Source organism: Pleurodeles waltl, chromosome 9 (genome assembly GCF_031143425.1).
Source record: "Pleurodeles waltl isolate 20211129_DDA chromosome 9, aPleWal1.hap1.20221129, whole genome shotgun sequence".
Taxonomy (NCBI): Eukaryota; Metazoa; Chordata; class Amphibia; order Caudata; family Salamandridae; genus Pleurodeles; species Pleurodeles waltl.
In genome coordinates this window covers 1,078,457,250-1,078,472,929 of record NC_090448.1, presented here as the reverse complement: position 1 = coordinate 1,078,472,929, position 15,680 = coordinate 1,078,457,250, and the positions used below count along the sequence as shown (strand labels likewise).

At 44.5% G+C, this 15,680-nt stretch overlaps 1 protein-coding gene across 1 annotated transcript in view; it reads left to right on the top strand.

The window, feature by feature from the left end:
• The window catches only part of LOC138260327 (uncharacterized), a 111,565-nt gene that overhangs the window by 55,684 nt on the left and 40,201 nt on the right, over positions 1-15,680 (top strand). Inside the window, exon 4 of the mRNA XM_069208716.1 lies at positions 1,164-1,395. Within this exon, the coding sequence (XP_069064817.1) occupies positions 1,164-1,395 (232 nt within the window). The remainder of the gene's footprint in view (positions 1-1,163; positions 1,396-15,680) is intronic.

Below are 15,680 nucleotides of genomic sequence, written 5' to 3'. Positions count from 1 at the left end.
ATCCTCCAAATCCTAAATCCGGCCCTACGTCTCCTTCTTGTTTTTTTTCCCCACTTTCATGCAGCGCAAACTAGAGCCGACGGTATCGGAGTGTTTATTAGTTGCATTACACATGGACACATCCATTTTCAGGCTTGGAGAGATTAAGAGATTTGCACAGATTCTCAGGATGTTGAGCCTCCCACTGAGACTCCATCTTGGTTCACCAGCTTCAAAGATGACTGCTCTAGCCATCATGCCACATCCTCTCTCATACTCTTTATTGCCCCCCCCTCTGTTGTTGCTTCCTCGTGTTCAACAACTCCTTTCCGTCCACTTCCCCCACTGTCCATTCTTCTCCCTCCATCCTTCTCTGCACCTTCCTTGGTGTGACTTGTTATGCACATAGTTCAAATTAAAAACAAAAAAAGCCCAAAGACGCAGTCAACGCTAGCCACCTCATAGCGTTTTTTAAAAAACATTAAGCTATGTTGTGCGTCAAATACCGCTTCTGTGCAACATGCCTTAAAACCACATTGATAAAACCAATCAAGTTTGCAGAGGTGAAACCTATTGGCTTTGCCAATGTCTGTTTTTGTAATGTGAAGGCTTGTAAGAAAACTTTACTATTTGTAGGATCTGACACACTGTCCATAACTTTATTGCGTGGTCAGCTTAAAAGATATTCTTTTTTTCTGCCCCATATGTTCTAGCTTTAATCTTTTATCTATAAGCCCATTTTCTGATTGATAAATATATATATATATATATATTTATATATATATATATATATATACTAAGCGGTTAAGGTTTGACAGTGGTTATGGTCTAAGGTGAATACAAAATTGTCTAATGAGATGTTTTGTGAGGAGGAATGGCATGAAAGTAAACGGGTGAAGTTGATAAAGGGAAACACCACAGTGTGAATTAATCAGGAGAGTCTTATGTGCCCCAAATTACACATTTGACCAACCATGGTAGGGCATGACTGTTGCAGATCATTGTTGGCCTTGGGACTGTTCTTGTTATATTCAGTCTCCTAATGAATCTCCACCACATCATCTCTTTATTTTATTTTCACTTAAGAAAGCATCAGAAGAACAAATTATGACCATGCATCAGAGGTGTAATCTTTTAAAAATTCTTGTACCATTAATTTGTTTTCTTATTTACATTATTTACAGGGAGTTCCCTTTTTTATCCCACCGGTCCAGTATCATGGATCCGTAACTTGCCAAGTACACTTGAAGTGGTGCACCTTTTTACAGTGTATATCACAGAACCTTGTTTCAGTGCACTATTTAGTACTACAAGTAAGTTGAGACTTTTGGATGTGAGCTTCTGCTACGGCTTTAAAGAAAGTATTCTGAAACGAATTCCCTGGGAATTTCCACTACTGACTAAGCTGTACCTCAGGTGAGATTCATTTGTTCGAACAGTGATGTATTTGAAATAACTCTAAACTCTGTAGGTTGTTTGTGTGTTTTAGCATGCCTCTACAAGATACTTAGTAAAAAATTATGGATTACTTCTTGGTGTGGGTGAATTTGGAGAGTGGCAGTGAGATCTGTGTTGGTTGGATTGCTAAAGAAACTGCTCCACCCAAGGGATCTCAGTGAAAAATCCATTTGTTGACAACTGGAGAAATTTATATCATATGAGCCTCAGAGATGTAGCTGTTGTGACAAAAGGGCATATTGCAGTGGGTGCTGCTGTGTAAACAAATGTCCGTATCAGCTGAGGATATCACCATTCTAGTCATTCAGATTATCCACTAGTAATCCTTTCCAGAAGACTTATCCTATCAGCGCAACAATTTAGTAATAGCATACCACTGAATCTTTGAAATTAAATAAGGGCAGTACGTCCTGCAAGCTTAGTACCAACCTGTTTGAAAAGTGGAAACTATGCAAATTACAAAACAATCCAAGATAGAAGCAATCTTTGTAGTGTAGCAGTGTGAGTTGAAAAGAGCTAGATAATATGAACATTTGGAGAAACAAAATTAATATTCTGTAGAATGTCTGTTGAATTACAGATCTACGATATAGTTATGTTATAATACAAGCACAAAGCTAGGTTGAAAAAAGCTTTAGAAATATTCTGTAATTCTGTGTAGTATAATAACGGTGAATATTGCAAAGTGCTGCTACTTCTGCAGAGGTGGCTTCCCCATCTGCCTGACAGACTACCTTAACATACCTGCTATCTGAACCATCAAGAGAGGTCAGTTCCCCAGACTGGCACTCGGATCCACTTTACTACATCCTAGAAACAGTAATGAGATGGACTTTATTGACCTCCTTTCACACACCCATTCATTTGTGTGTAATAGTGGCCCACAGTGAAGCATCTGCATGTGTAAGGATGCATTTGAAGCACTCTGTGTAATGCCTTCCAGTTAAGTAGTGTACTGTTCAATACAGGGTAGTGTAGTCTGCTTGGATCTTTGACCTCTCTGTATGATATTAATGCATCTTGTGATCATGTAAGTTCCCTTTTGATAGCAACCCACCCTCATAATAAGAAGTCCAAGCTGCAGGATGCATCCGTGCTCCTAATGACTAAGATGTCTGGATGAATGTCCTGCTGTCTAAATAGTATTGCATTGCAACAGTCATCCGGTCTTCTCACTATTTTATTATTGTTTCCATTATATAACAAGTAATGCATGTTCAGCCTGCGATGCACAGAATGGTAAGGTTATAGTATTGAGCTGCTGCAAGCTTCCTTAAGATATTTCTATAGGGAATGTATTACATCCAAGTTTAAGTGTTTTGATCCTTGCCTCAAACTGCTTGTATGTCTTGCAGCTTAGTGTGGCTTTTCACATGGCTCACCCCAAAGTGCTGTTTACCTTTTGTCCACAGTACCAGTGCTGATGATACAGTCCCTGTTAGAAGCAAAGTGGCCAGTCAAGAACTGTTGCAGCTGTTGTTTTTCATCCGCAGCTTCTATCTACCCCCTTACCTTTCTCCATATTTTGGACATAGACACATGTAGCATGATAACTTTATGTATATACAGGGCCTTTATCTGAGACACCACCTTCTAAAATCTTGCTGGAAGTCACTCTCTGCAATACACTATGGAGTATTAGAAAATAGTCTGTAAAATGCTAGTTCCATGTGCACAAGATAAAAGTATACATGCCATATCTCGAGAATGTAGAAGTCTCTATATAAATCTACCACAGAGTGATTGCCCACAGCATCATTAAATATACTTCTCTCATTCCCACTACCATAATCAAGCCTGTGTGATCTGTCTATTACTGGGTCCCCATAAAGATTGCAGTCCACTAACGTCCTCAATAATTTATTAAGGAACACAGATTTGTTAGGACATAGCTGGACCCCCAAGCAAAGACTCTGGTGAATTTCAAGCTTAGCAATTACTGGTTTTAAGTATTCGGTGCCATAAGGATTTATGAAAATGTTTTGCCACCCCCTCCTCCTCCCTCCCTCCTAAAAATAAGTGGTTTTTCAATCATCGCTATTTTGGCTGTGTTACAAATGTGAGTGACTGTACTGACCCAATCCTTCTTTATCTTGTCAGCTGCCGAAGGAGATAGCTGGGTGTCCTGAAAGAGCTAGGTAGGCTGGTGGCTAGGCATGTTGACGTCTTTTTCCATTTGATATAATGCATCAATCAATCGGCATTAAGTAGAAAAGAAATTAACAAATCTTTAGTGTTCTTATGGAACGCATAATATACCAGTCATAGACGTTGTGGGATAGCCACTTCAGGTACCCAACAACTACAGTACAGGTATTTCACTCTAAAATACTGGTGGGACAGGCTAGTTGGATGTGGAATGTTCACATATTCTGTTCTATCAAGATCTGCAACTTTCAATGGTTAGATGTTTTGCACTGGAATGGCAAATTGTATGGCCCTTTGTCTTTGATATGAAAACTAGCACAAACTTACTTTGAACAAGTGGGCTAATTTCTAGGTTTCCTCCTCCTGCCAAGGGGTTCACCTGTATTAGACAAGGGTATTGTAGAAAGAAGCATTTTCAAAAGAGAATTAAACATTGATATATGTGTGTGTATGTAAATGTGTGTGTGTATATATATATATATATATATATATATAACTAATTGACAAGGTTTCGAAGGAGGGAGCTTGGAACTTCAAAGGATATAGTTTCCTCAGAAATCAGTTACAGCCCATCATCTGCCATCTCTCAACAAGATGTCACCTGCCATCCTTCTCTGGTGTAAAGTAGGATTCTGCTTTTAGTGGTAATCTTGATTTTATTTCTGTGTCTGGCCCTTGTAAGTCACCAGGACATTTCTTTTTGGATGATTTCATCATTAAGGCTTCTAGCCTGCCATTCTTTGAACTGGATGATCCAATAGCGGACACATTATTGTCTCCCTCTGTTCTAGGTCCTCTCGTTCCTGAGTCAAGTGCCGTCCGAAATCTTGTTCCTATCATAATCTTTCAAAGCATCAAGAAACCTCTGATAATCTTTAGGTAACTCCTTGATTTTCACATTGAATGTAATCAACATGGTGGCAGGCTTCATAAGTCTGTTTCTTATCTCTCCTTTCTGAAGTGGTGGTCATAGAGACAAAACTTTCCTGTGTTTCAAGGATATCTCCATAGAGAAATCTCCTCAAATAAATGTCATGGTCTTGATATTTAAATTGGCCATTTTGCTGTTTAGTCAAGATAGTCACTTGGCGGGCCTCCTGGTGCGGAACAAAACAGGCAGTGTTGGGCCTGAATGAATTTTGGTTTCTGCTACCTAGGCAACTAGTTCAGTAGGCTCTTTGGAAATCTAATGGAGGGTGAACTTCACACCTCAGAACTTCACCTGAAATGCAGCATGTCTGTTTTCACCATGCCTTCATGCATTCTCATGATGTGCACATTGTTAAGCCTACTTCTGTCCTCCAAGTCCACTATCCTTTTACAGAGATACCATATTTCTTGCCTCAGTCAGGACCATCCTTAAGTTGTTTTTCCACCTCTATAGTTTATGGTCTATGTATCCTTTGTATCTGGAGCATTGTAAAATGAGTACATAATGTTTTTATCTCAAAGCAGTCACTGCAGTACTAACTTTAACTGTGCCGATGGAGGTTTTGAACAAAATCCGTTCACCCAGAAAAGTGCTCAGCATGAACTCCATTGTTTGTGATTCACTGTGCCTGTGTCTATGCTTTTCTATTCAGTTCACCCAGTAAAGTGCTGAGCGTAACCTCCACTATTGTTGTTTCAATCGGTGTTGCTGCTTTCCTATTTGCCTGGCCTTCCCCTCCGAGAACAGCAGTTGTTTCCAGGCTTTTATCTGAGGCTTAGCGGAGAACTGTTTCTTCGTTTGACCAAATAGACAGGCCTTTCCGCAGTAGCAGAACAGTAGACACCTTGGTATCAATGTGCTCACAGCACTTTCACCCTTGGCATTCATAGCTGAGATCCGGCAAACAACGAGTTCCTAATTTAGAAGGTACTTCCAGCCCGGTGCTGCTCCATGACTAGTTGCAAAGCCTGAGGCTCCTTTGTAAGAACTGCAGTTCTTAAATTTGGCCTTTCACACTATTTGTCCAGGTTCATCAAAACCCCGCTAAATATGGGCAATTGCCCAAGTCCAGCTTAGCAGTGAAAAAGGAGTTGTTGCTATGACAAGAAAATATGTTGGCAATATGGAGAATCTGCCAGGGTACATGCATTTATCGGACGTCTAATGCACTTTCATTCAGTTGTATCAGATGATCCTTTCTGCCCCACCTTCACAGGTCCTCCCTCCACCACCTACAAAATCTTTTTCGGGGAGACAGGCGATCCTTTACACAATTGCTCGATCGCCGTTTGCTTCTCATAGTTGTCACTCACCAAAGGCCATGGTGTCAGGAACCCTTGAGTTCGCAGCCTGCTGCAGGGCGCTGCATCCTCCTTATCAGCAGTCAGTATGCAGTATGCATTATCCAGGATAGTGTGCTCAGGGGCAGTGAGAGGTGATGCAGATTTCCTCTTCTGAAGTGTTGCAGTGTTCAGGTGTTCTCTTAGCAGCCTCAGTCTGCTGTGTGTGTCTGGTAGATCTAAACTGCCTCCTTGCATTCCCACCCTGATTCCCAGGCCCTCCTGCTATGAAACCTTTTCAGGCATCAGCAGTGCAGTCATACTGCAGGCGGGTTTCATTCTGGCTTAACTCACCAGGTGTTCCTCCGCTACCTGCAGCAGTACTCTCCCCAGCTGGATGGCCAAAGCTCACGAGAGAGCGGCCATCTTGGGAGACATTCTAGCCCTGTCTCCTCAGTTTGGTATTTTTGAGTTTCAACCCTCTTGTTTGCTCTTGCTTTCACTGGGCAATGGAAGAGAAATCATTGTAACTGTTCAAGGCTAGCATGACTGCTAGGCACTTAAGTACCTGCAATATGGCTACCTAAATCCTAAATCTTCTTGATGACTGTTTTTAGGAATACAAATTCTGACCCACTTGGAAGCATGTGACCTCTATTGAACTCTGTTGGAAACTATTCCGCACCTTGTGCCTTCAGCAGCAAGGGCCCCCCAAAACCCTGGCAAGAAAAGACCGTCCAGCATTATCTTCCTTTCTAGTCAAATGTGCCCATTATTTTTATTCTTTTGAATGGCATTTCTGCCAGCATGGTTTGTCCACCAATCTTAACATTGTCCCATCAAAATTACTGGGGCACTTTTTGAGGCCTTACATAAGTCATTACCAATATTTATCCTAACAAGCGTCATTCCTGGGAGCCAGTATTTCTGGTAGACTGATGAGTGGTCTCCAAGATCTCTGCACTTGAGTTTATACAGTGTTTAATTGCCACTAGTTTCTTTAAGGACTGGCCCTTCTTTCCTGCCTAAAGTGTTTTTTTTAAACATGTGTTTATTGGCATTTCTGCATTTTAGCACAGTTATGACATACTGAGGTATTTCCGATTTTCACCTTAATCAGAAGATACCACTGCCAATCATCTTTCCAGACCGGACTTTTGTATCCAACAGATGTTAAGAGGGCTAGGACATATTATTTGGAAAACACCACCAATAATTAGTACAGTTCACACAACTATTTATTTGTGTATTTGTTCACATGGATGTGGCTTTAACAAAACAGTCCATAGCTGGGTTGAGGCGATGTATATAATTTTTCAACATTGCATTATGAAATAAAAAATTAAAAAAACTAAACAAACAAAAAAAAAAACACACAACATAGTGTGCAATTGTCCAATCCGATTAGATAAAATAGATCCAATGAACTGCCGGCTTTACTAGAGCACGGCATATACATGTCTGGAAAAGGCAAATAAAAAACACTATCAGTTATAGACTACTCTGGCAATACTTTAAAAAAATGTATTTTTTTAAATAGTTTTTGATTGTAGTTTTCAGGATAAAACAAGCACCCAAGGAACTGGTAACCATAAGCAGCAACTAGAGGCACATCGGTCCCATTATTAATACATCACAGTTTGGCCTTAGCATGTAGACACTGTACGGTGGACATTCACCCTTGGAGATCAAACATTTAGAGTACATTTCCCAGATCTCTCCCGGTATTCTGCCCACCCTCCCAACTCTACAACCACGTGGGTCTGCAGCCATATGTATATATAGCGTTAACGAACAGCATCTTCAGCCACCCTATGGGGGGCACAATTTTTTTGGGAAAACGTATGGCTTGATGTACCAGTTTTTCTGCTCTCTTGCACCTGTCTGTATTGTATTCCCATTCCCATAGTGTCTGAAGTGTGCTGCTGCCCCATCTTCGGATCAAATCTTGGCAGGCTACCAACAGGGCAACATTACAGAAAAGGAGTGTGTATCGGTCTAAAGTCTGGTTTTTCCCAGATTTTCAAGGCCAGTAACTGTAGGTTGCGATCCACTCTTATATCTATCACCTCCAAGATCCTGCTTCCCACCCCCCTCCCAGATCTTGGAGCAGTCCCAATACACTGGAAGTACTGAATGCCAGGTTCAGTTCTGTATTTCCTGGGCTAGTAACTAGAGTCCTAAGCACTATTCACTCAACCTCCATCTACCTAGTAACCGGATTTCAAGTTCAAGCTATTCTTACCAAGGTGAATTTCTAAACCAGTGCAATTTTGTCCTTGGTTTACAGCATAGCCGTATCTTTAAGCAGATCCCAGATTTAGACTTTTTTGAGGTGCACCACAATTACAAGACTACATTTGTCAGGTGAACAAAGATTGACTCTACTCATCACACACCTTAAGGTAGTGCCCACATATTCCCAAAAATGAGAGTGTTTGAGAACTGCCATCTAATATGATAAGTCTGCAGCATCTGTGCAACATCTGGAGTAGTTCGAGTTTGCTGTGATATATATCCTTTCTCCATGCTTGGGTGTTAATCATTACTCATGCCCACATGTTCTTGGGCATTTTTCCAAACTCTCTCAATAATACTGTGCCCTTGTTTTGTCTCAGATTTCGTCCTAACATATTGCTGTGCTGTCTGCCGTAGACTACGTAGGACCATATAAAACCGTGAGACAACTCTTCTACCCTCACCTTCATTAAGGACCATGTGTAACACTAGATGAGTGTGTTGGGAATGAGTCTGAATCCACACAACTCCTGGTGTGCCATATCATACAAGCCAGGTGAGCATGTATGAAGTACTGCCTCGCTAAGAGGTGGTATAGTTGCCTAAACTCTTCAAACAGGAGTAAGACTTTACCTCCAAACAAATTCCCAACTTTAAGACTTCAAGTTCCAGTCCATTCGGCCTTATAGGCCCGATGCATCAATAGCCAGCATCCTGTCATACACCATAGGAGGAGGTCTGGAGCATAAAGCATTCCACCACCAGGGAAGGATATGTGCCTATGCTAGCAAGCACACCGTGTGTGCTCCAACATGGGGAGGGTTTGCGTGGTTGTCCCCTTGTCCCATACAGACGTGCCTATGGTTGTGGCAACCTAGCTTTAACCAGATATTTAGCTTCCTTGCTTTTTTCTCTGGGAAAACACAATATACCAGCCATTGCGATTGGGCTGCTACAAAATTATATTCAAAGAATAATATTTAAAGTGTGGAAGCCATATTGAAGCCCATTGTCAATGGGAGCACAAGTTGCTGAGTTCTGCTTGTTTCCTACTCTTATTCCATAGAACGTCTAACAATAGCATTCACAGCAAGTGAAACAAGCTTTTATCCAGTTCATATATCAGTATAGGGAGGAAGCATCACCATTTTGGGCAGTGTGACATGGCTGTTCATGGACGGTGGGTGGTTCCTCCAAAAGACAATAAAGCCCATCAAAGTAAGCAGATGTTATTGGTGCATAGACATCAGTTCCTTTCTTTCTGCACCAACAGCGTGGATCCGGAGAACTACCTTGGTCATTTTTTAACACAGTTTTTGACTTTTTGTTGACTCTTTTTTTCTGAGTTTCCATTATGGTAGAGATTTATCCTTTACCAAACCAACAGGATTTAAGCCTTCTGTGGAAATGTAAATGCCAGATGTCTGTGTCTGATTCCCACTTTGGCTGTCTGCCTTGGGTTCTAGACACAACCACAAGTCTTGTACAGAATGCAAATCAGTGCACCCCAAGACTGTTCGTGAGAGGGTGATGAAGTTCCTGGCGGGCCGCAGAAGAACGCTCTTTGTCGTTCTCTGTCCCATTTCTGAGATAGGTGTCTGGCTGGTTTAGATCGTCTTTGCACCTGTTAGACTTGATATCCTTGGCGTGGTTTGCCCTGACTTTTTGCCTTCTGACCTCCTGTTTTTCTGACTTCATTTTTGTCGGCTTTAGGATTCTGTGCACTTTACAACTGCTATCTAGGGCTAAAGTGCAGGTGCTCTGTATTCTAAAACATGGTGGCATTTGCTTATCCACAATTTTGCATATTTAATTTACTTGTAAGTGCCTAGTAAAGTGCACTGTATATGCCCAGGGCATGTAAATGAACTGCTACTAGTGGGCCGGCAGCGCTGAATGTACCCACTACAGTAACCCTTTAAACATTTCTCAGACCTGCCGCAGCAGAGCCTGTGTGTGTGCAGTTTTAAACTGTTATTTCGATCTGGCAAGTGCACCCACTAGTTGGCCCTAAGGGTGGTAGCAGTGTATTTAACAATATGGGTATGTACTTTTAAGTTTAACATGTACTGGCTTAGGAAAATTATTAAATTACTTTTTTCACTACTACAAGGGCTATCTTTTCTCACAGGGTAACATTGGGATTACCTTGAAGCAGTCTTTATGTTTAACTTCTAATTGGGAAAAATGTAGGAATTTGGAGTATGGTGTCTCTTGACTCAAAATTTAAAATCGCAACTTGTGGTGAACTCGGATTTTAAAGTCTGAAAATGCCACCTTTAGAAATTTGGCATTTTGTTTTTACTTTAATCATTCTGTGACTCTGCCTGTCTCTGAATAAACATCTGGGGTGGTTAACAGCCAGGCTTTGTGCATTCCCTCTGAAGGGTCACACACAAAGGAAGCTTGGTGTGACATTTACATCCTGATGCTTTCCAGGGCTAAATGGGAGGGAAGAGCTGACACACCTGAACAGGACTGTTCCTTTCCCCACACAGAGAACTGCATTAACCCCCTGTAGAGTGCCTTGTGCACTTCAAAGGCTTCTTTTTGAAGTCTCTCCCACTTCAAAGGCTCAACTGGGTATAAGTACTGGACACACTCCTCACCAAATCAGTACAGTTATCCGAGAACATCCCGCAAGGAAGATGGACTCCTGTGCTACCAGGCGGGACTGCCACTCGGCTCACTCGCATTGCTGTGTTGGCCTCCTGCCTCTTGTCGGAGTGAGATGGACTGGACTTTGCTCTCTACTTCCTCTACAGAACCAAGTGACTCCAAGGGCTTGGTGGCTTGCATCCTGTTCTGGAAGTCTCAGGGCCATCAAAGAATTGAGTATTAAGACTATTGCGCCGCTTGGAGTTGACGCAGTGTCCTCCGAGGCAGTGCTGATTCAATAACGATGTGGGACCCAGCTGCTATGTTGCCGACACGCAGCGCCGTTCTGAGTACATAGCTGCGTGACTTGACAACACATCGCCTGCATCGAAGGAGGTTCAACGCCGACTCTGGATCAAACTACGAGGCTCGACAACGATGCAGCCACCCCACTGTTTGAATCGTAACCGACACATCAAGCCTTCGATGCCGACGCTTGCGCTATCGAAGGTACGTTTTCACCCAGTCCTGTAGCCTGCCTACCCTGCATCGCGGTCGGCATGAACTTTGGATTTACCCCGAGTAGTGCGATCACAAGTAATTTTTTTGCACTGCATTGCAGTTTGTTCTTTAAAAATTCATATCTTGAGTTGAGTTCTAATTATTGTATTTTTGTTGTTTTTAGTGGTGTTTTACTCAGATAAATATTCAAAAAAGTTTTTAAACTGGTGTGGAGTCGTTTTGTGGTGTTTTCACTGCTACTGTAGTTTAAGTGTTGCACAAATACTTTGCACATTGCCTCCTAAGTTAAGCCAGACTGCTCTGTGGTGAGCACAGGTTAAATAGGGTGTGTATTTTACTTATCCTGACTAGGATTGTGGTCCATACTTGGACAGGGTGGATACCTCTGCCAACTGGAGACCCAATTTCTAACTGCGCTTTTTAGAATTCTTCATCAAAGTCAGGTAAGTCAAAGAAGCACAGAAAGAAGTCAAAGCACTCTTTGTCCTCCCCCTCCAAATATTTAGGCCCTGCTTCATCACTTCACCAGTTGAGCTGGTGTCTTGGACTGCCCCGTGCTACCCCTAGTACACCTGTTCGACCCCTGCCCAGTTTAAAGCATTTTATGACAACATGCATGCCATCTTCAGACCACCGATTCTGTGTGGCATGCCCTGAGCCCCACAGAGCCGAGATGGGATACTGCTGGGATAATGTTGGCAAGTTCAACTCCCGATGCCAGCCGAGCCCTCTGGATCGTTCTCGGATGCAGGCTGACACTGACACAGGTGCCTCCATCCATCTTGGCCCCAGTTCATCCAGTGTTGCTGGCGTCACTGGACAGTGACCCTGCCCTTATTTCTGACTGAGACAGCACTGTCCTAACGTTGACTCCTGTGCCACCCAGGCCATGTCAACCGCTAGACTTGCCTCACTTGGATAGACCTTTCATTCCTGAAGGGGGAAGGAAACGTTGAGGGGTAAGGACCGTTTGAGGAGGATATAGACCAGGAAAAAAACTGGTATGAGAAGCTGGGAGTCGCCAGTGGCCTTGGATACTTCCTCAGACTCTGGCATGCTTTCCCCTCTGGGTCCTGTGTCTGAGGAAGGTGCATCTTTTTCAACCATGATGCTTCGGCTAGCGAAGTTCCTTGACCTACAACTGCCAGCCCTTGAGGTCCAGACCAACATCTTGATGGAGGTACTTCACCCTGGAGCGAGCACTACCTAACATTTACTCCCCTTAAATGAGGCCCTCACCGATGTTCTTCTGGGGGTACTGGGCTAAACCTTGCACAGAGGCACCTGTACATTTCATGATTGCCTGCTGTCACTGTCCTGCTGATAGAGGGTAAAGGAGGCAAATATGTTACAGAGCCTTCTGCAGCAGAGTCCGAGCTTGAAGAGCCAGTTGTAGCACACTTAAGTTCATCTGCAGTCACACAAAACCAAAAGAGGAAAAACTTGAGAAATAGTCAAGGAAGTGCTCCACTTTAAAACTCTGAGCATGCTCTGGCAAGCCAATAACCTGTATGGTGTTATATCTAGATTGATTTCCAGTGTTATCAATCCTGTACAGTACGTATCAAATGTGCTCAATCATGTCAATTGTTTGTGCATTGTTGACATCTCAGGTGTCCTGGCTGCAGTTTTCCCCTCTGTCTTTTATCCTGTTGTTTGAATAGATCAACACAGAGTAGATTGATGTCCCCAGCCAGGGATCTGTTTTACCCTCCATCACTGTGCTAGTATCCTGGATGGCTTACAGTCGTTGATCGGTTTTCAGTAGCTGCAGTCTGTTGCAAGAATTGCAGCGTGTGGTCTGTCAGATCCATCGTAGTGAAAGGGATCTGGGTGCAAGCCAGTCACTGTTTCACAAATGGAATTAGATGATTTAACATATGTTTGCATCCAGGTAGATGGGCACAACTTTGACACATCTGTGCAGTACAGTATGAGTCACGCAGGCCATCTCTACAGAGAGTCAGTACCTTTGTCACTGAAGGAGGGATTATTGCCTGGGTTAGAGGTTCTGCGAAGCACGTGCTGGCAGTATGGAAAGAATACATTCCAGAGGACTTGAGAAAGTCATTCATGTCTAAGGCTTAACGGTGAGGTGCTCTCTCATTAAAGAGTGCCTAAAGTGTTTGAGTACTTTCTACTTTTGTGACCCACCTTCAGGGCCACTGCTGGCTAATGGGAGTATGTGCATGACTGTCAGGCAGTCCCTGAAGCGGGGTGTCATAAGTCTCCAGAGGGTCATCTTTCAGCTGGACACTGTCCTTCCGCCCTAGTCAGCAGTGCAGAACAATCCCAGGACAGAGTGCAAGCCCCACCCACATCTTGACTGGGGGCTGGTCAGGCAGATGCCACCAAGTAGGCCACCTTCAGACACCTCTCCTTCTTGATGTGCACACCTGATGTCCCCCTTTTCTCCTCCAGATGGCCACCACATTCTCTGGTTCATTGATATTCGGAGCTGCTACTTGTAAGTAAGGTCACAAGCATTCTAATTTAGGCTTTCGATCCTCAGAATTCAGGTGCAAGAGGAAAACCAGGACGGGAGCAATCAATCAATCAAAGCATTTGTAAAGCGCACTACTCATCCATGAGTGTCTCAAGGCACTGGGGGGGGGGGAAGAGGGCTGCTGCTGCTCGACCAGCCAAGTCTTGAGGTGTCTCCTGAAAGTAAGTAGGTCCTGTATCTGTCACAGGTGGGTGGGAAGAGTGTTCCACATCTTGGTGGCGAGGTGGGAGAACGATCTGCCACCGGCAGTCGTTCTGTAGATGCGTGGGACGGTGGTGAGGGCAAGGTCAGCGGAGCGAAGCTGTAGAGTGGGGGTGTAGAAGGAAAGCCGTCTGAGGTATTCTGGTCCGGTGTTGTGCAGTGCCTTGTGGGTGAGGAGTTTGAACGTGATTCTCTTGCTGATGCCGAGTCAGTGCAGGTCTCTCAGGTGGGCTGTGATGTGGCTGGGGATGTGCAGGATGAGGCACATGGAGGCGTTCTGTATGTGTTGCAGTCTTTTCTGGAGCTTGGCCGTGGATCCTGCGTAGAGGGCGTTGCCGTAGTCCAGTCTGCAGCTTACGAGGGCTTGGGTGACCGTCCTTCTGGTTCCCGTGGGGATCCATTTGTAGATCTTCTGAAGCGTGCAGAGGGTGTTTAAGCAGGAGGAGGAGAAGGCGTTGACTTGCTGGGTCATTGATAGCGATGAGTCCAGGATGAATCCCAGGCTGCGTGGGTGTCGGTGTGGTTCCCAGTGTGGCAGGCCACCAGGAGTCGTCCCAGGCGGAGGGGGTGGAGCAGAGGATGAGGACCTCAGTTTTGTCAGGATCCAGTTTCAGCCAGCTGTTCTTCATCATGGAGGTTGGTTTTGACGGTGGCAGGGTCCTTGGTGAGGGAGAGGATCAGTTGGGTGTCATCGGCGTATGAGACGATGTTGAGGTTGTGAGGTAGGACGATGTTTGTGAGCGGAGCTATGTAGACGTTAAAGAGGGTCGCGCTGAGGGCCAATCCCTGGGGTACGCTGCAGATGATTTTGGTGGCTTCAGAGCAGAATTTGGGGGGGGGGGGGGGGATGCGGTGGACCCTCTGGGTTCTGCCGGTGAGGACAGAGGTGCTCCAGTCCTGGGCTCTGTTGCGGATCCCTGTGTCATTGAGTCGTGTGCATAGGGTGTGGTGGCAGACGATGTTGAATGCGGGCGAGTGGTCCAGGAGGAAGAGGGCCGTGGTTTCGCCATGGTCAAGTATGGTTCTGATATCGTCTGTGGCGGCAATGAGGGCGGTTTCGGTGCTGTGGTTGCCTCTGAATCTGGTTTGGGACGGGTCCAGAGTGTTGTCCTCCTCGAAAGTGGGTCACTTGTTTGTTGACAATTTTCTCAATGACTTTTGCTGGGGAGGGGAGCAGGGAGATGGGCCAGAAGTTCTTGAGGTCCTTTGGGTCCGCCTTGGGTTTCTTGACGAGGGCATTGATCTCGCCGTGTTTCCAGCTTTCCGGGACAGTGGCGGTCTCAAAGGAACTGTTGATCTTCCCGAGTTGGGGTGCAATGACGGAGCTTGCTTTTTTGAAGATGTGAAGAGGGCAGGGGTCCGATGGCAAGCCAGAGTGGATGGTGTTCATGATTTTGATGGTGTCGTCATCGTTGCCGTGGGTCCAGGAGAGCAGGAGGCTGGTGTGACTGGTGGGTGGTGAGTCTGTGGTGTCTGTGATTGACAGTATGGGGAGAGAGGGGTCTGGGTATTAAAGCTGTCATGGAAGTATGCAATCTTGAGGTAGAAGAAGGTGGCTGGGGAGTCTCAGAGGTCTTGTGATGGTGGGATGTCGCTGTTAGTGCCGGGGTTGGAGAGTTCCTACACAATATTGAAGAGCTCCTTGTAGCTGTGTGTGTTATTGTCGATGCGTTCTTTGAAGGCTGTTCTTTTGACGGTTCAGATGAGTTGGTGGTGTCTGCGGATGGCGTTCTTGAAGGCTGTGTGGTCGTCCGATGTCTGTTCTTGGCGCCACTTTTTCTCGAGTCTTCGGCATGGTTGCTTGGATTCTTGGAGGTCG